Source organism: Dunckerocampus dactyliophorus, chromosome 19, assembly GCF_027744805.1.
Source record: "Dunckerocampus dactyliophorus isolate RoL2022-P2 chromosome 19, RoL_Ddac_1.1, whole genome shotgun sequence".
NCBI classification, from domain to species: domain Eukaryota; kingdom Metazoa; phylum Chordata; class Actinopteri; order Syngnathiformes; family Syngnathidae; genus Dunckerocampus; species Dunckerocampus dactyliophorus.
Window position 1 is genome coordinate 3,268,329 of NC_072837.1, and position 23,333 is coordinate 3,291,661.

General features: G+C 42.6%; 3 protein-coding genes across 4 annotated transcripts in view; 1 reads left to right on the forward strand and 2 right to left on the reverse strand.

Annotated features, from left to right (window-relative positions):
- Positions 1 to 7,408, reverse strand: part of lpgat1 (lysophosphatidylglycerol acyltransferase 1) — a 33,361-nt gene extending 25,953 nt beyond the window's left edge. The window contains exons 1-3 of one of the 2 annotated variants that reach the window (XM_054761914.1): positions 6,846 to 7,408; positions 6,344 to 6,408; positions 6,156 to 6,261 (exon numbers count right to left, since the gene is read on the reverse strand). In XM_054761914.1, coding sequence (XP_054617889.1) covers positions 6,156 to 6,213 — 58 coding nt within the window. In that variant the 5' untranslated portion in view covers positions 6,214 to 6,261; positions 6,344 to 6,408; positions 6,846 to 7,408. Of the gene's footprint in view, positions 1 to 6,155; positions 6,409 to 6,845 lie in introns of both variants that reach the window. The other variant, XM_054761913.1, reaches the window with a different exon arrangement.
- A 1,225-nt stretch (positions 7,409 to 8,633) lies between these two features.
- On the reverse strand, positions 8,634 to 16,570 carry ints7 (integrator complex subunit 7). The gene is made up of 20 exons (XM_054761798.1): positions 16,390 to 16,570; positions 16,151 to 16,280; positions 15,932 to 16,078; positions 15,723 to 15,860; positions 15,319 to 15,365; positions 15,002 to 15,201; positions 14,805 to 14,927; positions 14,557 to 14,674; positions 14,319 to 14,453; positions 14,141 to 14,238; positions 13,602 to 13,841; positions 13,348 to 13,485; positions 12,494 to 12,700; positions 12,102 to 12,296; positions 11,898 to 12,001; positions 11,743 to 11,811; positions 11,392 to 11,524; positions 10,869 to 10,967; positions 10,494 to 10,679; positions 8,634 to 9,028 (listed from the first exon to the last, which is right to left on the reverse strand). The coding sequence occupies exons 1-20, from the start codon at positions 16,481 to 16,483 to the stop codon at positions 8,747 to 8,749; spliced, it is 2,883 nt and encodes a 960-aa protein (XP_054617773.1). The 5' UTR covers positions 16,484 to 16,570; the 3' UTR covers positions 8,634 to 8,746.
- Positions 16,571 to 16,855: 285 nt separating this feature from the next.
- On the forward strand, positions 16,856 to 23,068 carry dtl (denticleless E3 ubiquitin protein ligase homolog (Drosophila)). The gene is made up of 15 exons (XM_054761974.1): positions 16,856 to 17,049; positions 17,549 to 17,686; positions 17,764 to 17,856; positions 17,931 to 17,992; positions 18,093 to 18,213; positions 18,953 to 19,018; positions 19,101 to 19,216; positions 19,289 to 19,362; positions 19,443 to 19,549; positions 19,624 to 19,728; positions 20,693 to 20,805; positions 20,889 to 20,978; positions 21,086 to 21,209; positions 21,693 to 22,294; positions 22,632 to 23,068. Exons 1-15 carry the CDS (start codon positions 16,998 to 17,000, stop codon positions 22,695 to 22,697), a joined length of 1,929 nt encoding a protein of 642 aa, XP_054617949.1. The 5' UTR covers positions 16,856 to 16,997; the 3' UTR covers positions 22,698 to 23,068.
- The last annotated feature ends 265 nt before the right edge of the window (positions 23,069 to 23,333 follow it).

Consider the following 23,333-nt stretch of genomic DNA (forward strand, 5'->3'; position numbering starts at 1 on the left):
ATATACATACATACATACACACACACACACACACACCCTGAAGGCGATGTCATTTCACAAGGAAGCATGCTCTGCCGCTCCCTGTTGTCACCGCAGACAAGTATTAATGATATCACAGAGATGGGTCATCTGTCAGCTAGAATACATTAGGGAAATTGTCTTTGAGAGATGACACAGTTAGCATAGCAGGGTGACAACCACGCTGCAGGCACAGTGTCTAATCCAATACTGGTGGTCAGTTAAACCCACCTGCATGCTCAGTGGGTTCTCATCTGCCCCTTTTTCAGAGGCAGATGAGAATTTGGCCACAGACTCTTCTAATTAATCTCTTGTCACCCGAGTTGTGACACGTCCAGCAAGTGGAAAACTGAGGGCCAAATTGTCATTCATATTCAAATCTTCGGAGATGGAGATTGAATATCATTACAGGTAAGCTGGCCTGCAACAAAGTGTTAACATCATCTTGTGAGCGGTTAAGGTTATCGAGGAAAGGCCTCCTGCAGATGAACGGCTCACAAAGAACCTCCCATGCTAATTATTACAGTGACGGCTGAGATATTCCACGAAAGACAAAACAGACTGACACCATTTTCCCCCCCAGCGCCAGAAAACGAGTGACTCTTTTAAATCTACCCCCAAACCTCGTAACATTACAATTCATTTGCCTAGGCATTTCACACAGCAAAGTCAGACATAACCGTAACTGTGTGCACGTTCGCACAGCATGACCGAATCCTGCGTTCACATAATTTTGGGTGTCAAACGCTTGATGTGAGGTTGACAGTTGCTTTCAACACAACAGGAAAGGAGGAGGCATTGTGGGATATGCTTTCACACAGGTGGTATCCTCCCTCTGATACTACGTCCGACGCAGGAAGATGTGTGTGTCTACTTCCTCCTCTGTTTAGTATTAGTCACACAGAACTCCAACACAAAAAAGTTTGCTTTAAAGGGCAATTTTAATGTCTCCAGTCTTGCCTTGCCTACAAAAATGCTAGAAATTTCTACACACCATTACGATTCAAATGGAGCGCACAAAATGTGTAGGACAAGTGTTACAGAGCTCACCCAGAGCTGAAAAATTAGTCCCAATGTTAACAGGTGCAGCAAATACTGTATAACAGAGGACCGCGTCAATCAAACACATGCCCACACGGTCCAGAGAATAGGTGTGAGCCAAGTAACTGGCAACACACGTGTGTGTGTGTGTGTGTGTGTGTGTGGGGGGGGGGGTGTTGCATGACAGCACATAGGCATTAACAAATGACGAGTGCCGTGGCGATCATCCATGCTCACTTTTCACACGCAAATGTTTGTCAGTCAGGTGCTGGATCCCAGTTGATGCCACACGCAGACACTGTTTATTGAGCAACAGCGACTCCAGAGCGTGGCCAAACAGTCTGAAGAAAACTTCTTCCACCTAAACCAGCGCATCCACTATGACAGATGGGTGTGATGAACAACGTTTACATCTGCGGCTGCTCCTTGTGTAAATGCAAAGTCAACAGTGGGGTGAATAAAGACACCACCTTTCCCCTCATTAAACATTGCAGACAGTATTTAAACATAGGGACATCATCACCCATTAAACCCAATATGCAATCACTGGTATATATCTTCATACACACCCATGTGTATTTTACTCTAGGACACGCCATCAGACCTGCAAGATAACTGCCCGTGTTTTTTCATGTCATATAAGAGCATCCTACTAACTCATATTGTGTATTTTGGAAATAATTAGGGGTGCACAATAATGATCAGAATTACCGAGGGCTATATGAAGAATTATGACATCATACCTATAACATAAAAAAAGGACATCATTTCCGCTGTATAAGCCGCTACTATTTTCTCACTCTTTGAACCCTGCCTGCAGCGATGTGGCTAAAAAAGGGCGGTACACAATTTACCCAAGGGGGAAAGTGACGTCCGCTTGGGCATCTCTGTGTGGAGTTTGCATGTTCTCCCCGTGTGGTACTCCGGTTTCCTCCCACATTACAAAAACATGCATGTTAGGTTCATTGGCGACTCTAAATTGTCCATAGTTATGAATGTGAGTGTGAATGGTTGTTTGTCTATATGTGCCCTGCCATTGGCTGGCCACCAGTCCAGGTTATATCCCGCCTCACGCCCAAAGTCAGCTGGGATAGGCTCCAGCATACCCCTGCAACCCTAATGAGGATAAGCCGCATAGAAAATGGATGGAAAGTGACAGTCTACCTGTCCAGGTACAATATGGACTAAAGTGATGATAACCCTTGATGTGAAGAGACGAGTAAAAGGGTTGTACACAGACAGAAAGGTGTAATGATAACCATACAATCAGACAATGTAGGAAAGCAGCACTAATGTCTCCGTCTTGGATGCTGAGTACATTATGCCTGGATGGGAGAGGGCGAGACTACGGGGAAAACACTGCAATCCTCCCTCTACGAGTTCGTCACTGTGGTTAACTTATTTTTACACTTGTACGACAGGTTCAAACATTTAAAAAAATGACAACGCACGACGGTGACCGCCTTCAGCAAACTTCCTTAACCCCAATGACTGTCTTCAAAGCCCGAATAGTTTCATGTTGCCATGCTTAACTTCTTTTTGCACTATTTTGATGTTAAAAGTAATACAGCACAATTCTGTCCGCAATGCAAATGCTGCTTAACACAACACCAGGTGTTCCATAGGCTGACAAGCATGCATTATTAATCAGTAAACCTTGTTGCTCCCCATGTACGCCACCTAGCAATTTGTAAGCATTTTCTCTCACAGCCCCTGTGCAACCAAACACCACCGACTGCATGAATCAATCACGTCAAGACATCCAGCCCCGGTAACAATACAGACAGCACCTTGTGATTTTCCCCTCTCCTGTTGCTCAGTGATTCATTTACTTTGTTTTGCAGTAACAATTAATGCCAGTGGCTTGCCTGCGTTTCACGACTCATGTCATGCTCGTCGATTGGTGAAGAGGCTGTAGTGCAAGAATGAGCACGTGAGTGCGGTAGCTTCTACCTTAAACTCATGAGGCACAATATTAGGCACACAGTCCAGTGAGGGCCATATAGTGAAAAATGAACGGATGCGGATATTACGTTATTCTAGTACAATTATGACTTTTTCTTGTTAGATTACAACTTTCTTTACTAATATTTTGACTTTATTCTTGTAAAATTACTACAGATTTTTCGTCTTTTGCTGCAGTTTTTTTTAAAAGTTAGTTTTCTTGTTAAATGACATTTGTAGAATGTGCCGCGGGCCACAAATGGCTCGGCGCCGTACTTTGGACACCCCTGATCTAATGAGAGCAAACATGAACACCCGTATCAAAACAATCTACCTTTAAAAAAAGATGACAATGTGCAGTTTTGACTGTTGGAGATATATTGAGGTAACAATACAGTGGAATCTCACAATTCTCTGAAAGTTACATTTTTATGAAATTAAAAACAACCTAATATTGGTACAAAAATGACTCAAAAGTCACACTAACTGGTGGTAAAAAAAAATCTAAATTACACTTATAATATAAAAATATCAACGCGTTTGCTTTTGCTCCCATCTTTCATGAGTTGAACTCAACGATGTAAAACCTTTTCAATGTGCACAAAAGGCCCGTTTCCCTCAAATATTGTTCACAAATGTGTGCAATTCTGTGCTAGCGAGCACATCTCCTTATCGAGAGAATCCATTCGCCTCACAGGTGTGCTTTGCTTATCAAAATGCTGATTAGACAGCATGATTATTGCACAGCCTTACAGTGGCCGCAATAAAAGGCCACGCCGAAATGTATAGTTTTATCACGCAGATGTTGCAAGTGTTCACTGATCACCACAGATGACTATAATTTAACAAGAAAACTAAACAAAAAAACAACAGCAGAAGCAAAAATGGAAAAATCTGCACTTATTTTACAAGAATAAAGTCAAAATATTAAGAAAAAAAAAGTTATAATCTACTAAGATAAAGTCATTATTTTAAAAGAATAATCTTGTAGTGTTATGGTAATTTTTTCAGTATGAGGCCCTCTCGCCTCGGTGGAACAAGTTTGGACACCCATACAGGGTTTATTTCATCTGCAAAAAAGGCCGTGCTGTGAGTGAAGGAGATGTACACTAAAATCATTTCAGCTCACGAATCAGTGGCTGGTCATTTATCTTCCAAAGAATATACCGTGATATACACTGTATCATTATCACAAGAGGCTGCAATGGCTTTTACCCTCCCCTATCCCGATGGTCAATTATGCAAATGACACTATGGCACCACCACAAATAGATTGCAGTCCTATGGAAAACACTGACCCATGGAGCTGGGGGAAAAAATATATTGCAACACAGCAATGAAATTGCAGAGAGGCCGCTCTGTACTAGTACTTTGTACTTTGACTGTGACATGGCGGCATACTTCTTTTTACACTTCTTTTTATAGCGGTGAATGTTTAACGGTTTCTTTTAACTGACTGCACAGTTAGAGCAGGGTTTCAGGGTGGCGACAGCTTGGTTCTGGAGTGGGTTCATTCAATTCACGATATTGCCAACGGGGAAAAAATATGCAACCACATTTGTGTTGCACCCTTATGGTGCCACTGTATGCAGTAGGGCTGGGAATCTCAGGGTACCTGGCGATATGATATGCAATATATGGCTGAATAATGTCTCAATATGGCTGTACAGTGCTGCGATTATCGATATATTGCTTTTAATAAACTACGATATATCGATGCCTTGAAACAAAAAAAAACTACGAAATTGAATTTCCCTTACAAGGCGTTGTATCTCGGCGAGCTCAAGGTGGTGGGGGACGAGGTGGCTGCGTGTGCCTGTGTATCATATTTTCGGGAAATGCTTCTCACGTGCTGCAAAGTCCTTATCCATCCACATGGTAACTTCACTGGCATATATTTTGTTTTTTCTTCTTCTGTGCCTTTTCAGCCACTGGCGTGACAAGCGCCTCCCGGATGACATGTAAAGACGGTGGCTGAACTCAATAAGGAGCGACGACGAAGGCGGTTTATAGCAACAAAACACATCAATAATCGTATCGTAAGGTTGAATACAGTGTGCCCTCGTTTATCGCGGGGGATAGGTTCCCAAAATAGCCCGCAGAAACTGAAACCTGCGAAGTTTTAAGCCAGCTTAATTGTTTGTTTTTTTTTTACAATTATTGTAAGGCTGTAAAACCCCTCACCATACACTTTTCTCACACGCAACACCATTTTCTCACATTTCTCTCTTGTTTAAACACTCTCAAAAAAGTTCAAACCTGTGTTTGAATTTGAATGATCAACCTTAAATGATCAACACAAGAAATTATTACGTCGCTGACACATATTTCACTCCTGCGCCTTTTCGCTGTACTGTAGAGTTTTTGTATCCTTGTTAAAACATATTGCTGCAGACGAACCAATGATTCATTTACAAGCTAGCAATGACACAAAAGACATGGCAGGGCGGCATGAAGGAGACTGATTGACAGTGGTCTACAGCCAATGAGGACGCAGAAAACAATGGGCGGTGCAGGCAGATGAGAGAGGGAAGAAATAGACACTCAACTTCCCAAAAATGCCATTCTTCTTAAAAGGACCAGGCTCGGCCTGTAACAGCGTTCATATGCAGTAATAAAAATTTTAAAAAGCACAAAAAAAATCCACAAAACAGGTGAACCGTGATAGAGCGAGGGAACACTGTACTGTTACACGCCATGATCTGATAAGTTGTTGACTTATTTTTACACATGTGCATCACAGTTAATATTGTTAAAATAGTATGACAACTATGAATGCTCAACGGTTGGTTACTTTTAACATTGATTGCACGGTTACTTCATGCTTTAGGATGGCGGCAGTTTAGATGAATTCAATTGACATGACTGCCAAATGGGACAAAGCGGTATTGTTTATGGTTCCGCTGTATATGCAAGCAAGCTACTGAGGACTCAAATGAAGAGCTTTGATATGAGGATCGGTGCCCTTCAGCAGACATTGTCCTGCATGTGTGCACTTGTGTAAATAACAAAAACAATGACTAATAATCAAGGACTCTGCTTCTCAAACATTGCAACACGTGTGTCATTACTATTTTTGGCACATTTTTACCACACAACACTCACTCACACTGTTGTGCAACCGTGCAGGCATTAAATAGAAAGCGTCTCACCTGTGTAACCTGCGATCCAACCCCACGACGACACCATGGCCAGCAGCCATTTAAACATGACTCCTTCGAGGTGCCAGAAAGTGGGGCTGTGCCATATTCTCAGAGGCTGCAGAATGAGCAGGTACAGGCAGTAGGACGGGATGGCTACACAGTTATTGAGGAACATAAACACGAAACGGAGCACAGACTTGATCAGAATCCAGCCCAGTTTGCCGGCCTCGTCCATGAGCTGGGCCATCGTGATCCACACAGTCTGCAGAGAAGGGGAGAAAAATGTGTGCAAATCTGTGCATGCTCAGGAAGTTAACATGTACAGTCAATCTCGGCTGATAGTAGTGCATTTGCAAACTGCCGCTAACCACTTTAGAGCGAGGCCATTGTGTGACACTTAAATGCATCACTCGGCGATGTATGCCGATTATTTGTCTATCTGCAGCTATCTGCCTTGGCGCCACAGTAATGCGTGAAAAGATTGGTCTACAAAAGGACTTCTTGACATGCTAGCTAGCAGAGTGGGCTCAGCTAGCATAGCAGGGGGAGGGAATGCACTGAAACATGCAAAGTGTGGTGGGAAAATCATTTCCAAATATAAAACAAATGTGACAAGTCAGCGCGGAGGCTGCTCCAACGCGCTATAGCCGCACTTCCAGGATATAGTCAGACCCTCATTTTGACTTGACGCCTACTTACCTTATTGTTGTCACGGAAGCATCCAAGGATCACTAGAGATGTAGCAAAAGCTAAATTGTTCAAACCAGCTGAGCAGCAAACCTACAGCAGTAAGTACGCCTTTTTCCTAGCTGACATGGCGAGTCCTTTTTGCCAAATGGAAGGGAAAGTGTTGATTAATTTTCAACAACCCCCGGGCGTTAAAACAGAAATCAGACCCATTTAGGCGACGTTATGCAGGGGGGGCTGTGGACGAATCCCGGTGGGCACCGTTAACCAGCTAGCTAGCTAGCTAGCTCCACTTGAGCGCGGTCGGCTCCATCGCAGTCAGACACCGGGATAATTCCACACCGATGCATCATCACCATCATCATCGTCAGGTTAGATCGCTATCGAGATCGTCTCTCTGTCTCTTTCGCTCTCTCCCCCGGGAATGAAAGAGATGCACGGTTTATGCGTCAAGGGCTGCGCCGCCAGGCGGGGGAGAGGTACAGCTGTTAAACGGAATGAACCGCGATGTTTCGGTTGCACCCGTTATCTGTCCTAAAGACGTGATTCACACGGCATCAAGTCCCACGGCGTACACGGAGTGAAGCGGGAGTGTCTTGTCTTCAAAATAAAATCGTTTATCAAAATTAACGTTTCAGCATACGTACCGTATTGCTTCCTTTAAAAACGGGGAAGATGAATAACACACTTCTCATTTCTTTGTTTGTGAAAACACTGCTCTACATGCACATATTTGTTTAAAAAGGATATAGCACATCCTTTGTTTTGAAATCCCACAGCGGAAGTTAAACATTTGACTATAACCGTGGTGTCACCTGGCTCCATATCCCCTAAATGTGCAAGCTCTCGATTGTAAAATGATGGCTTTATTAATTCTGTTAGCAAATCGTTATAACATCCTTCTCAGTACTGATGCTACGTGGGTGAAGTAACTGTTGAAATTAAAGTACATTTTAAGTTTGCATCATAATAAAAGTATGGCCATTTGTACGATTGTTAAAAATGCATACAAATACCAAAGTGGACAATTTGAAATGCGACGTTTGAAGCGCAAGCCTCCATACTGTACTGTAGTTATTCTGCCCCCTGATGGCGCTATGAATGATTGCACGTCATAGAAAACAACTCTAAATCCATTACTAAAATGTCCTAGAGATTACTGCATGAAATATTAGTGGATTAAGAAAGAGCCGTGGGTTTCCGAGCAATTTTGCATGATCTGTTCACTGACTTTAGGAATACATCACCTTTGGTATATGCACTGGACCCCCCCCCCCCCCCCCCATTCAGCATTCACCGCCCATATTTAAAAAAAAACACTTTTTTTTTTTACGTTTGTCTATGCTTCACTGATTTTTTTCGGTGGTCCCTGAACACACCGTAGTTGCTGTGAGATGCTGCAGAGAAATGCATATATCACTTCTACACTGTGACTCAAGATTCCATCTGTACGTCAGTCATCTTCCATTATCATTCATTAGTGGAGCATACCTATACATTTGTGCTTAAGAATGTGTGTGAGGAATACTGAAGAGAGACAGGGGAGTGTTCTGGAGCCGAATCTAATCTAATAATTACAACAGTCACTCTTTCTACAAATGTTGATCCCAAATCGGAGGTAAATGTCAAGCTAGCCTGAGGGTCTGGAGGGGGAGGGCTAGAGAGCCCCGTGTCCAAAATAGCCATTTTTATCTGTGTCTCAATCACTCAAGGATTTTCTCCATTTGCTGGTAGTCCCGGATTGTGACACCTGTGAAAAGCAAGAATCTACTGTACGTATATCTACATTGTATAAAATGGCTATAGTATGAAATGAAATAATCTGGTCATCTGGTCTTTTAATCGCTTGAACAAGTACGGTATGTACAAACAGATTTTTGTGAGCTACATTACAAACCTGAAACACATCTAAACTAGAATCGACTGTAAGTGCCCCTCTGAGAAGCAGGCTGAGCTCCAGCTTGTTGCATTTGGTGGCGGAGCTGCTGGGAATAAGGATCCTCCAGGGACTTGACAGACAGCGTCGTCTTGGGTCCGGTCTTCCACTCTATGCCGCTCTCATCCACAACGGAGGCCTCCACGGTGACGGCGTGGGTGCCCAGAATGGAGAAATTGAGCAAGAACTGGGTGCTAAAGTAGTCATTGTGAGGTTCTACCCTCTGCTCAATCTCATTGGTTGTACTGTCCAGGGCAATCTGAAAGGCAAATTAAGAATGTTGGCACGAAATCCTCGCAAGAATGGCTACGCTCGTTCAATCCCGTAGTTCCTCATATAGCAGGCAATAGTAAATACACAACTGCAGACTACCAGGCATCTACGGGGGAGGCCTTTGTTTGTACAAATGAATTAATGACAAAGTAATCCCTCCTTCATCGTACTTAACTGGTTCCAGACCCGGCCGTGATAAATGAATTTCCACATGTAGGGTACCTTATTTATAAATTGAATATTTTCATAGTTAGAGCACAGAAAACCCTTTTATGACCTTTTAAATACAGTTTTTAACAGAGCCCCGTAGACCTGAAAAACACTCTTATAAATCACCTATACACTCGTATTACCCAATATAGTAGACATAAGAGAAAATAAGTCAGTTAAGACAAAAGACATAATACACTCACATATGGTGAGAGAGTTTCTTATTGCTTTTTTTTTTTACATCATGTTCTGTACAGTACTTCCTGTGGTGGCTATTGTCTCATCCCTGTAAGGTAATGACCCTTAAGCGCATAATTATTGCGTTTGTGTCGTTGTGCTGTTGTGTGTTCCTGTGCTAGGGGAGGTGAGTTTTAACTTGGCGTGGGGTACGGCCGCAACAGTAACCCGTGTTAGGGATTATTGTGCCCGTTGTGAGAGAATTCAAACCTGCAATAAAAAGCCTGTTGTTCTGGCCAACAAGTTCGGTGATTGTGTGTCTCACCCAACATTACTGACACCTAGTGACCAGTGTAGAATACTACATGTCATAACATCTTTGATTGTGCCTTCTGAATGCCCTAAATTTGTATTTTATTTCAATTTTGTGCCTGAAAATGCTTAATTTTGCAAAACAACAGTAATTTATTATTTATTTATTATATAGCCGCAAAACTCAAAGCGGCGAGGGATTACTCTAATGCATAATATTAAATAAATAAATAATTATACCTATTGAATAATATATTGCAACATAATGTGTAAGGTAATAAATGTTAAGCTTTATATTACATGTGAAGCGCATTTAAACTGACAGGTATATCGCTGACACTTTATCAGCCTCACTTTCTTACCACCCCCCTCAATCCTTCATTTTTTTCAATTTAACGTTGAAATATTTAGCCGCTTTTTCTTTAATCGCCACCATAAATTCAGCTTTACAGATGCCACGTCTGCTCTACCGCAACACATGGTGTATCAGTCATTGTAAATGTAAATGTAATTACAGCCATCTAGTGACACTTTAATGCCTAAAGATGTGGGGGGTTACTTATTCATAAAAGTGGACAAAACACCTGGTGATTAATTGGGGCATGATGACAACCAAGGTTACTACTAAATATGGTAAGTCCTCCATCTGTTGTGTTTTTTTTGTAAAAAAAAATATATATATATACAATACACCGTGATAAAGTAGGATATAAATGACTGCAACATTTGGAGAAAAGGCGGGGGGTAAAAACCTTGTAGTCTGGTCCCGACTTGCTCTGGAGAGTGGATGTGACACTGAGACAGACAGACTGGATCTTCCTAAAGAGTCCTGGGCTTGTGCCATGCTGAACCACCCCCTCCACCTTTAGAGTCAGCTGCTGGTTGTTCTGTACCGCGATGGGCTCGTTTGGTGTTCGGGGGGACGGCGAGAGAGCGAGCTGGAGAAATAACACATGCTTAAGTCTGACAGAACACTCAAAAGGGTTCCCAAAACTATATATTTACAACAGAACATTGTAAGACTGCCAGACAGTTCTGAAAGGGACGACAAGAAGACACAATAGCGGGTAAGGTCATCAAAAGAGCGCTGCTTTGTTGACAGCGGTTCTGTTCTAAAATTAGGTTACCTTGATGCTGGTTGACTGAAGCTTTTGGAAGAAGTACCTCTGGAAAGATAGCGGGACCTTCAGTAGCGCTATGATGGCGTCACAAAGACAACCTGTATGCTGAAGAGGAGACAATAATACATTTACTCATTGTAAATAACACCTTACCATTGGTTCTTAAAAAAAAAAAAAAAAATGCATGTATAAATCTGTGGATGCTGAATATACAGTAAGGCGAGCTATTAAAATTTCCGTAACATAGTTTTTGTGGCATGTGTTTGTAGTTAAATTCCACACGGAAGATGTGATTGTTTTTGTTTTGAAGGAAAGTGGGAGGACGACGCAGCCCAAGACGTTAGTTTGGGCAAGACACTACACTGCATGAAAGGATCGCTGCGTGCTGCAATGGTGAAAGCCACAGGTGATCGCATTTTGTGACTGCCGTTGAAAGGCGATTATCGCCATATGCCGATCACATGTTTTTTTTACGGAAATCGTCCGATACTGATTGGTGCATCACTAATATTTTTTTTATTTTTTTTACCAAGTATGACACGGGTGGATGCTTCTTGTTCAGGTTCTCCACTTCCTCCAGCACGTGGGTGAAGACCGACATCATGCGTCGCTCATATTCACTCTCGGTCTGAACAGAGCCGAGGGAGCCGTACTCCTGATAACTGCACAAACACGCACAAGCACACAGACCACAGTGATCAGTTATCTTTAGATGTTATGCAAGGGCTTGGCGTATTCTAGGAATGCCCAACATGAATGCATTGCTCAAGTCATGCCCTTTGACATATCGCAAATGACTAATCTTCCTAAATGTCAAGTGCAGGTTCGCAAAATAAGTTGGAAATGTATTGAATCCAAAGCAGATTCACTTAAGTCTTACCAGACTGTCTGCGGATCCAAAATCAGAGCCTCGATCACGTGAGAGACAAGCAGACAGCTCTGTTGTTGTCTGAAGGGGCGGTTAGTTCAAAGAAAATATCATGGCAGGGAACACATCATAGTCAGGAGGTGCACCCGACTGAGGCAAAAGGATACAGCTCCACATTGCGAAGGGTGGCACAGTCGGCGTCAAACGACGACTGGTGTAACTCAGCGTAGCGAGCGGCAAGACTTTTGAACTCGTCCATGCATACTTTCATCTGAAAACGATAGAAATGTTTAAAGCAGTGATAGTTATGCTAAAGGTTTTCATGCTTCGCTTCGCTTCATTTTTCCATCTCTACTGTGCCAGTGTTTTACCTGAATGGAGATGCGGCCGCAGCGCTGCAGGTCATTGCCCGAGCTCAGGGCGATAGAGGTGGCGATGGCAGGCGGCGGGCTGGTCTTGAGGCTGTTGCAGGTACAAATGAGCTGGGACAGAGCTTGCAGGGTGTCGATCCGCAGCTTAATGAACTCACACTGGAACGTAAGTGGATTTAGAGGCGTGCTGGCCGCCTGGAGGGGAGGATTAATCACATAACCTTACATTAACGCCGCAGCATCACTCGTCTCAGATGAATTGAGACGATACAGGCACGTATTATGCACATTAATCCGCTAACAGGCGGTGTGGGATCAGATCCAACACAAAGACTGAAGTGTGTGGTGGAATAAATGTTTAACGGCAGCCAGATGTCTGGCGGTTAACTCGCCGTGAGGGAAGCAATGCCCTTTTGGTAGGAGCGCAGGGCCTCGGCGATGGCGCTCATGGCCCCGCTGTAGTCGCCGTCCTCCATGTGTGTCAGGCACTGCTCGGCCTGGGAGAACTCCTTCAGGCTGTTGAGCCAGAAGTAGAAGTGCTCTGATGCCACGCGGGTCCGCAGACTCTGGTAGAGCTCGCTGGAGAGCTCGTGACACCCCTGTTGATTCAGGAGAACACTTTCACTCAAAATATCTACAATTGTTCAAACATAGCAGTTAAGAGATCATATGATGCATAAACAGTATAAACAAAATGTTGCACAGTTTGGAAACCAATAGAAAAAACTTTCCTGTAAACTGGAAAAAAAAAAAAAAAACCTGGGCCACATGACCCCGTGGTGGTGGCTCAGTACAATAAGTGACAACAAGTTGACATCAATAATAAAAGACGAATGGAATGCACACTGCAAACTCGCCTCCCAGGCGCATGAGTACACAAGTTGGTTATTTTTAATTCTGTATAACAGTTAATAGTCACAAAAATATTACCAGTACTTGCTCATCAATTGTTGACTAGAAAAATGATTATTTTAATTGCCATTGACTTCTAATGGAAATGTGTTTCAAAAATGCAACAAACTGGAGGTTCTACTGTGCAGCACACGGAACACACCTCATACGTTTGCGTGTGGACGAGAAGGCAAACGCATAGGGAAATGCATTTTTCAAATATCCATATTGGTGGGACATGGCCTCAAAGCACTCATGCAACACGGGCAAATATTCAAATTAGACTATGACCTCTTCTGCCCTGCCACAGATAGATTGCAGCCCTGTGGGAAACAGCGGATGATCTCATGATTACCATACGAGAAGCTTGCCGTGCAATCCGGTATACAGTCCAACCATTGGCGACATTCTCAAGTTGCCGTTTGATGACCGTCTTTACTTCAGCTGTCAAAGACGACTGGCTAGCGACAAAAATCACTGTTGCCAAGGAAACCTGGGGGGAGGGGGGGCACAAAAATCAAAAGACAGAAAAGGAACGGGACACTCTTGAGTTTTAAATGAAGCATACATTCCAATGTGCGGGGGGTACGAACAGTACAAATTCCTCACCAGAAGCTCTTGCTGTTTGTCGGTCGACGAGTGGCTGGCTACTCCGAAGAGGTCCACCAGATCTCCCAGCATGCTGTCGCCCAGCACGGGCAGGTGGGTGGCAATGGCTGCCAGAGCGTGACACATGAGAACACGGGACGAGTCGCACGACAAGTGGAGCTGACCTAGCAGGAACTCCACAGCCGATTGGCTAAGGTGGGGTCGACTCTTCAGCAGCTTGACTAATGAGGTGAGGGTCGTCTAAAATCAGAGGGGTAGAAGATGTAAACAAGAAACAATGTGGAGATTAAGGTTTAAAAACAAACTGAGCCTCATATGAGAACGCACTATGATGACAGAGGCAAAGAAGAACTCCCTCTCAGGAAGAAGAGGGACTAAAAGAGAGATGTGCGAAGCAAAGAGGAACAGAGTCTGTGTCCGGTTATTTCCTGTACTCTAGCAGCAGGGAAACAGTACCGGTTGGTATAAGGGGAGGCCCATGAGGCTTTAGGTCATTTCTGTCATGCAAAAAGAAGCCTTCATGTATTGCCGTGTCTTACTTTGAGTGTGGCCTGGGCACTAGCGCTACCGTCTTGACTGCAAAGCATCAGCAGGGACTCCACCCCCAACAATGTATCCTGCTCCAGATGGGCTATATCTGGGGATGTACAGGCACAGCCAAATATAGGTAAGTGTAATACTGCATGAGAGGGAATTGCCTACAAGTGGATAACTTACCTTTTTCTGGACAGGAAATGACAATGTTGGAGAGCACTATAGCGCCGTGGGCAGCGACAGACAGGTTACTATGGTAACAGCACTCTTGTGCCAATTTCACCAGGTCGGTGAGCCGGGAAGGAGCGGAGACGCTGCCTGAATATAATTACATCGATTCCAGTCAGAGTTGAAGGCTAATGAAAAGTCTTAAGATGGTGTTTAAAGTTAAAATTGCAGAGCAAAACAAGATGAATGCTACCTGTTGTATGATTAAAGTACTGCTTTATTGCAATTGTTCCAGAAAGGGTAGACAGCACAGCTAACATTCCAAGCTTCAAACTAATATAAGGGCTGCTCAGTGCACACTCGCACAGGGTCTGCAAGTACAAAAATGAATCAATGACCTAAACCGTCTTATCCACACTACCAGTCAAAAGTTTCGACACTTCCTCATGATAAAGTGTCCTAACATTTGACTGGCGGTATATGTCGACAGCTTCCACATACCTGAGTGTTTTCTTTAATCCAAAGATGAGGAGCCTTCCTTGCCAAGAGCTTTAAATCGTTAACTGCAAGTCTTTTGACAGCTTTCCGTGGGTCATCCTTCAGGTATTGAAGGAGGAGCTGCAACTAAAGGGACATTAACATGTTAAAGGGCAATATCATTAAGATTAAACACAAATATGTTGGCTTTAAGGCACAACCTGCTTGGGTATATCAATGAGGGATGAGGCCGCCAGCTGGGTGAAAGTGTGCAGGGTGACAATGACCATAGGGGTAGAGGGGTAAGAGGTGACCAGGTTCTGCAAAAGTTCTCGGCTGCTGGATGCCAGACTGGCGTCGTGATGCATGTGCTGCAGCATGGGGATCAACTTCAGCTTCAAGTCGACGGGGGTGTCTAAACCTGGGAAGTGTTTAAGACAACAACTTGGATGTTGAGGAGAAAGGCTGCAATGTATTTATATTTTTTAAAAAGCCAGCCTCTTTTACAATAATCTTCCATAATAATTTGAGGCGTTACCTTGAATCATCTCACTGACTTTGTTGCAAATCCCAGCAGCAAAGTCTCTGAAAACAAGAAACAGCAGCTTTATACACTGGTTTAACCTTGTATAACAGTCAAAAATGTTGATAAATGTTTGAATTGCAATCCCCTTCAGCTTTATTATACAGCATTTGACTTATTTATGCACTTGCCTGACGGTTGAAAAGCATGAAAGTCTATGAGCCGTCAGCAATCCCCTCCCTCCACTTCTGTATTAAGCTTTGTGCAGATGTCAAAATATGTGTAGATTTATATTGTTTTAGTGTCATTATACAGTGCTTAACTTTTTGTTACACTTTTAATACAATTAAGAATCTTAAAATACTGCTTACAACACCAAAGGGTCTACTGTAAGTGAGTTTCCAATGGTATAGCCTTACTTTGACTGGGCAGAAAAGCTGGCTGCAGCAAATATAGCTGCTTCCACTTCCACGTTGTCATGAGAGTCGAGACTCTGGCGAATACTGTGGTGGGCGTTTTTCCTCTCTGGGATGATAGAAGCCAAACTACCCAGCATCCTGTTGAGAGGTCGGTGCAGTTGAATTACAGCTAACCAAAGTAATGATCTAAATTTTCTGTGATACGTCACCTCAGAGTGATGGCTCGAGCCACAGGGTCATTGCTATGGATGACTGAAAACACCCTTTTGACAAATTCATCCACATTGAGGATTTTTTCCAGATGTTTCTCACTCTGCTGGGTTACTTTAAGTACACAGAGGCGAAGAAAGTTGTTCCTGAAATCAGAGAAACAAGCTTATTCAAATTCCTGTTTGTTCATGATGTCTTCCACTTTGATAGATACATACCCAAGTCTGAAGATGTCTGCAAGTTTCAGGAACGCAGAGTTAATGAGGATGGGGAACGGGTACTTGAGGAAGAGTTTTGGGAAGAGCACCACAGCCTCACACTGCTCCCCAGGTTTTCCCGACCGCAGCCCTGGTCAAAACAACAGAATGTCATAAACGCCGTAGTGATAACCCATACATAAGTCACGTGAATACACTGGAAGCTATGCTAACTCGTTAGCAGGCTAGCTTGTCGGCACCTTTGTCCAGCTCCATAAGAGCAGAATTTGCGTCAAGTTCTTGCTCTCCATAGCAAGCCTCCGACAGGAACGAGCGTGCCGCTGAAAGAGACATTATACGTCCTTTTCCAGCTTAATATTTCCGATATGAGGGTACATACGGGCAAGTAGCATTCTACTATTCATCCATTCTTAAACCGGATATCGAAGCTCCTGAGCTTCCGTCCTCCAGATTTTCACAATAAAAACATACATGCGTTTCTTTGTGCGTTTTGTACGGCGTTATTGGTAAATAAATAGGTTATTTGCAGGTGTGGTGTGAAATACTGCAGTTTTTTATATCTTATTCAAATGGAAGCTTGTAATTCACTGCTTATGCAATTTATTCTAACGGCGATTAGGCGCACAAAAAGCGGAAACGAACGTTACTCTGGAGCGGAAGTGTCTTTTTCGACCAATGGGAGCGCAGAACTCTGGTTTAGCGGGGAATTCGGCTCCTGCGTTCAAGCGTTGTGTTCGCGGGAAAGAAGAGAAGTATCTCAGAGGGACCACCGCCACCAGTAAATGAACTTTGCATCATAAAATATATATTTTGGATTAATCTGATCGTCTCCCACTAAAGCACAGGCATGCTTTTCCGTTCAATTGTTGACAGACGACTCGGGAGACAACGGCAGAATGGTGAGTTAGACGTTTTTAAAACAGCTATTTGTCTCCGTTAGCATTGATGAAATACAATAACTTACTTATTCACTGACAATGTTGTATACATATTGTATTTCATCTTTCAGTTTTGGGGGCCGATTCCTTGCTGCAATTAAGTTTCATCGAATAATAAACCCGGTTTATCCTGCTTTACTGGGTTTTGTCGACCCTAAATCTCCATATGAATGCGGTATCGTTAGCATTTAAAGCTGGCTTGCAGCTTGCCTCCTCCAGCAAGTATGTGGATCAGGCCAGACTCCACTACCACAACTCCAGTAACTGACGTTACTAGTGAATAACTTAAATACTACCGGCATGATAAATTGTGAAAATCACTACAGAAACTTTTGCAATTGCAAATTAAGCCAACTGTAGCAAATCATATGGTACATTGAATATGCATCTACTGCAACAATGAAGCAAGCTGATCAAAAAAAGTTGCACAATTCAATATAAAATGCATTTATCCTCCTAGCCCTTCCTGCACACCCCTGGCCCAAGTACCCTCTGAGCTCCTTTCTGCAAGGCTATCAGTGTGTTCGCCATGATGAACACATCTCCTATGGGAACCTTGGCGATTCTGTGCCCCCGTTTGGATTGTCTTTCTCCTCTGGTAGAGCTCAATCTGTTTATCATCGGATGATGTGTCTGTTATGATTTATTTATCCATATCAATCTTTTTTTCCCCAGCAAGGGAGATTCAGGATGTTCTTGCCGTGGCAAATGAAGAAGGCATTGTCAGGATTTACAACACAGAACGCAGAGGAAACCCACTTCTTAAAGGTGTGCATTTGCACAGTACCCTTTTTAAATTTGCATTTTTCTACCAGTCTGATGTTGAGTGTGTACACTTGCAGAATGGCTGGCCCATGAGAACGCAGTCTTTGACATAGCATGGGTACCAGGGGAGTCTCAATTGGTAAGACATGCTGTAGTCACCATATACTTACAAACATCTGCACAATAACATGTTTTAACACAGTTTTTTGTTCCATTATCATTGTCTTGCATCAATCTAGGTGACTGCTGCAGGGGACCAGATGGCCAGGTTGTGGGATGTAAAGTCCGGGGAGCTTTTAGGCAGCTTTAAGGGCCACCTTTGCAGCCTCAAGTCTGTCGCATTCACTCTCGAGGACAGAGGTATCATTTTTAAACCAAAGAGAAGTTGGATTTTAATAGTAAAAAAAGGAGTCCATTTGGTACTTGATGGACAAAAGGGAAAATCAACAATAAATGAATAGTTTTCTGTATTTCTTTTAAATATACATTTTATGTTAAGTTTAAACGGCGGTTTCCATACACCTCTTTCGTCCAGACATGAGCATTAAAAAGTTACCTGGTGTGCCCAAAACAGCAGCACCTATTGACGAAAGTAACTGGTGTCTCATGTAGATTAAAGTGTGGAGTCTGACAATGTTGTAAACCAACTTCCTGCCATCTTGTCTACTGATGAAGTGTTTCAGTAAAGTGACAGGTGTGTGCGCGTCCATGTAATACAGTATTTGTTCTTATTTAGTTTTAAACTGCAATTTCACTTTCCATATGTTGTTTTATATATATATATATATATATATATATATATACACACACACACACACACACACACACATTATTTTCACCAGCCAAATGCTAAAAGTCTATACATAACGTGTTCAGTATTTAATATAAAGAGCTCCCCCCAATAGAATATTTCTTTAAATAATACGACATTAAAAAAGCTCTGTAACAAATGGAAAAAAAACACAGTTATTCTTCAGTTGAGCCAGAATCAGCAGCGCCTCTGCCAGGTGCAGCAAAGTAGTGCTAGCAATCGCATTATAACGTTCGTCCCTACAGTGCAATAGCAAGCATATTGATGAGGTCGTTTGTCCTCTAACAGCTGTGTTCTGTACTGGCGCAAGAGATGGAAATATTTTAGTCTGGGATACACGGTGCAGCAAAAAAGGTACCCATTTTTGTTTCAGTTTTTCTCACATTTCAGCTTGATGCTTTTCAGGCACATAATGTCTGTTTTGCGGTCTCCTCAGATGGTTTCTACAAACAGGTGAAACAGATCCGCGGCGCTCATAACAAAGCAGAGGCGAACCCCCCGTCCAAAACGAAGAAGAGGCGACTCAGCACGCGCGGCATGGCTCCGAGTGTGGTGAGTGTTCTCAACAACTGACCACTGCTAAGACAACTGGAGGCCGTTCTGATTCTCCGATGCGTTTCGCAGGACACCCAACAAAGTGTCACTGTGGTTTTATTCCGAGATCAGCACACCCTAATCTCCTCTGGTGCTGTTGATGGGTAAAGATGCACCACTCACATGCTTACTAACATTCTGTCTAAAATGCACTTAAAAACTAAACTTTTATTTATTCTTAAAGTGTTGTTAAGATGTGGGACTTGAGGAAAAACTACACAGCGCACCATCACGATCCTGTGCCCCTGCAGACGTTCCCGTATCCTGGTTCTTCCATGCGCATGCGCCTGGGTTAGTTTTGCACCTTTTTATTTGTACGCAAATGCACATTGAAAGTGTTAACTGCTATTCTGCTTGTGTCGCAGGTTATTCTGGACTTGTGTTGGACTCCACAAGGTCCAACGTCATGTGCAACTGCACTGATGACAGCATTTACATGTTCAACGTCAGCGGAACAAAAACTAGCCCAGGTAAACAAACAATAAGCAGCAGGTAGACTTCATAATGTGTGAGGGATGCGTGAGGGTCATATTTTGCTTGGAAATAAAATCAAATTTTATCGTAAATAAGTCAGAATTTAACTAGAAAAACAGTCACAGTTTTACAAGGGGACAAAAAATATATATATTTTTACAAGATTAAAAAATTGCAATTTTAAGTCAAAAGAAGCTGTCTGAAGAAGCCCAACATGACGTCAGCTACATCCATGGACTTCCTGGGACATCTTCAGATAGCAGTATTCTGATAATAATATTTATTAATATTAATATAAAAATATATTACAGAACAACAACTAATTAAGTTTTCCTAGTCTTTTAAAAACATATTTACCGTATTTGTTTATTAATAATTAGAAAGGTTGACTCAGGCTGCTCTATTTAGGTTGGCTGGGAATTTTGACACTTGTTAAAATGTATGTTATGTCTTTATGTATTCTTGTAATACTATTACTTTAGTCTCCAGATATATAGTGTACTGTCAAAATATTTAATTTTTTTCATGAAATTTTGCTTTATTCTGTTAATGTAACAACAAATTATCTTGTAATTATACTTTTTTTTTTTTTTGCTTTTGCTTTTTCCTCTCATAACACTGTTACCTTTTATCGAGTATAAATATAGCATCAAGTAGAAATATAACCTTTTATCAAGTATTGTAGATAACTTGCAGAATATCAATGATATTTTATTTTCATGCTTATCACTAGATGGGGCTATTAACTAGTATCCTATTAAACGGTGCAACGAGTAACGCAAGATGGCACTGTTTAAACATACAGCACAACTGTGTTCTCCTAAAAGTATTGACAACTGATTGGAATACTGTCATCTAAATACATCGTTAATGATGTAGAGGGCTGCTCGCCATCAGTGGCTCTGTATATAAGACGACCCCAATTGCGTTTAGGATCCTCATTTCAGTTTTCCTCCACAGAGGCAGTGTTCAGTGGCCACCAAAACTCATCTTTTTACATCAAGTCCACAATTAGCCCAGATGACCAGTTCTTGGCCAGTGGTTCCAGTGACAACAACACGTACATCTGGAAGGTACATCGTATTGGAATGGAAAATAATGGCAATTCCTTTTGTGTTGTTTGCTGTGATTCTAAAAGAGCAGTTGTTCACTGCAGATCTCTGATCCCACTCATCCTCCGATGACACTCCAAGGCCACAGTGAGGAGGTGACATCTGTTGCATGGTGCCCAACAGACTTCACGAAGGTGAGGTGATCATCTTGCACGTTAAAAGGAACACTCAGGCTTGCAAACATTCACAAGTAGGTTAATTTAGGTCCTTTTTTTTTTTTTTTAAATAATCCACCTTTCAGATTGCTTCCTGCTCCGATGACCACACTGTACGCATCTGGCGCCTTCATCGGGAAATGGATGGAGCACAGTCTTCAGTGGGAGAGGCCAATCTTGTAGGCTGGGCACGTCCTAAGAGTCCACACAGTAAGGGCACTTTTTGTAAACCTACAGGAGATGCATGAGTAGTCAACCATATAAGTTGTTTTATTTTTAACATGAAACAAAATCCCTTTAATTATTCAATCCCAGCCATCCCTCCCAAATCCCTCTACTGGTAGCAGTAGTAAATACAATAACAGACCCAAGCAACAGAGCACTGATCGATCACTCTAATACACCACAAGGACGCAGAGCAAAGTTGCTTTATAACCACAATACTGTACACTGTATACCTGTAATTGTTTCTTAATGTGTCGAAGTGAATTTAAAATGCAGTTTAATAACTGGGAGGCATATTACAGGATTTAGAGTATCAACAATAAGCACTTTTCAGTCTTTTAAAGGGTTCAGACATTATTTGGCCACTGTGCACCACACTGTGCATTTGTTTTTCATTTTGCAACGTGAAGCGCTATGTCGTGAACAGGTCATAAGGGTTCAAGTCTTTATTATTTTAATTTTATTCAGAGCTTTCAAACCCCACCGAGACGACGCCCGCTAAGGAACAGAGTGCCGAGAGCATCGGAGGCCTGGCTTCACCGCAGTTGGCCGCGTGTGCTCCGAGTGGGGCTGCCTTGCCTCTCCCCTCCAGCACCACCTCGCCTCTCCAGGACGCAAAGACTGTTATTTGTCAGAGAACACCACGTTCCATCAAAACGTGGCTATCTCCTTGTCAAAACAGCCTCCTGCTACGTAAGGTGCTCAGCCCGTGTCCTCAGAACCCGGCCAGCTTCACCCCTCCCACAGCGCGGCGTGCCAAGCGAAGACTGGAGACGGGTTCATCTGACGGTGGTGAGGGTGCCGAGGAGTATGACGGCGTTGCAAGACTTTTCCATGTAGCCAAGAGGAGCCGGGCCCTGTCTGACATCTGCTGCTCGGCTCAGGAGAGTCCAGATCAGGCAGACAGCCAAACTGAGGGTGCCGCATCAAGAGAGACTGGCAAGGAGAATCAGTGTCCACCACTGACAGACTGGCTGTCAGTTATGGGCCAAAAGATGAGAGGGAGCCCGAGCAGTCCCCGAAGTCCCAGTGCTGCGAAGAAACAAGCAGGCAAGACGCCAGCTTCACCGGTAAGCACAATCTGTATTTTTTATAGCTTGTATTGCTGTAGCCTGCAAACAAATTGGAGCTTTTAAAGGGTGGAGTCAAGCTCAAGTCAACTTCACACATGCATGAAACAGCAGCTTAGAAACATTTGCTGTTTCATTTTGCTTGTTGCCTGCTGTTAACACCAGGCATCACATGCAGGCATTGTAAATATGCTGTCAGTCAAGAAAATCAACTCTCTCGCCTCTTCATTCAGTGTCACAGCTACAGCAGAGAGCACAGTCCAGGAAGTCAATACCATCTGACCTTCACAGTGCTGGAAAACCTTTTGTAACCTTTTTCTTACATCTTCTTTTTCAGACTATCAGCTCGCCACAAAGCATGAAAAAAATATCTTCCTATTTCACAAGGAGAGCCACTGAGTGACCTCAGAGAGCCCTTCACAGTGTTTGAGATGCTGTGTTAGGTCATTTTAATCCGCAAACTGCTGTGGGAATGGCCAACTGTCGGTCCCATTTTCATTTTAACGACGATAGTGCCTTCAAAATATTTTTGGCGAGAAGCTTCGTGCCATTTTTTGCAGAGAAAACTCATTTCAGGAGATGGAATACCATTTTACACAACTTTCAAGTTGTCAAAGACTTTTAACATTTTTTCCAAAAGACTTAAAGTCTCACTCTTGGAGACCTTTTTAAGAAAATGAGTCTTTGTAAAAGATCAGCTCTTGTCTAACAGTTTCATATATTTGTTTTTTTTGTTGTTAATATGTACAAAATAGCATGTTGTTGGTTGGTTTGTGATGCACAGTTGAGATGGCAGATTTTTATTAAATTGAAGATATATTTCAACTTGTACCCAGTGTTCTTGGCTTCATATTTTTACTATTTTCATAAAATAAACTATTTTAAGAAGCTACCCCTTCTCCATGTATTAGAAATAATTGATAGACCTTTCCTTTTCTATGTTTAATTTAAAAAATAAAAAAGTTCAATAGTGAAGTTAATAGATGGCTTTTACAGTAATGAAAATAATAAATACCGGAGTAAAAACTGACAGAAGCAT

What these genes read in the sequence shown, in the direction of transcription:
- dtl (XM_054761974.1), top strand. Translation starts at nt 16,998, where the DNA reads ATGCTTTTCCGTTCAATTGTTGACAGACGACTCGGGAGACAACGGCAG. An exon ending in ATTCACTCTCGAGGACAGAG is followed by an intron (nt 18,214 to 18,952) that starts GTATCATTTTTA and finishes GTCCTCTAACAG; the next exon opens with CTGTGTTCTGTACTGGCGCA. An exon ending in TCCTCTGGTGCTGTTGATGG is followed by an intron (nt 19,363 to 19,442) that starts GTAAAGATGCAC and finishes TTATTCTTAAAG; the next exon opens with TGTTGTTAAGATGTGGGACT.
- ints7 (XM_054761798.1), bottom strand. Translation starts at nt 16,483, where the DNA reads ATGTCTCTTTCAGCGGCACGCTCGTTCCTGTCGGAGGCTTGCTATGGA. An exon ending in TTCAGTCAACCAGCATCAAG is followed by an intron (nt 10,680 to 10,868) that starts GTAACCTAATTT and finishes TTATTTCTCCAG; the next exon opens with CTCGCTCTCTCGCCGTCCCC. An exon ending in AGTCGGGACCAGACTACAAG is followed by an intron (nt 9,029 to 10,493) that starts GTTTTTACCCCC and finishes TTTGCCTTTCAG; the next exon opens with ATTGCCCTGGACAGTACAAC.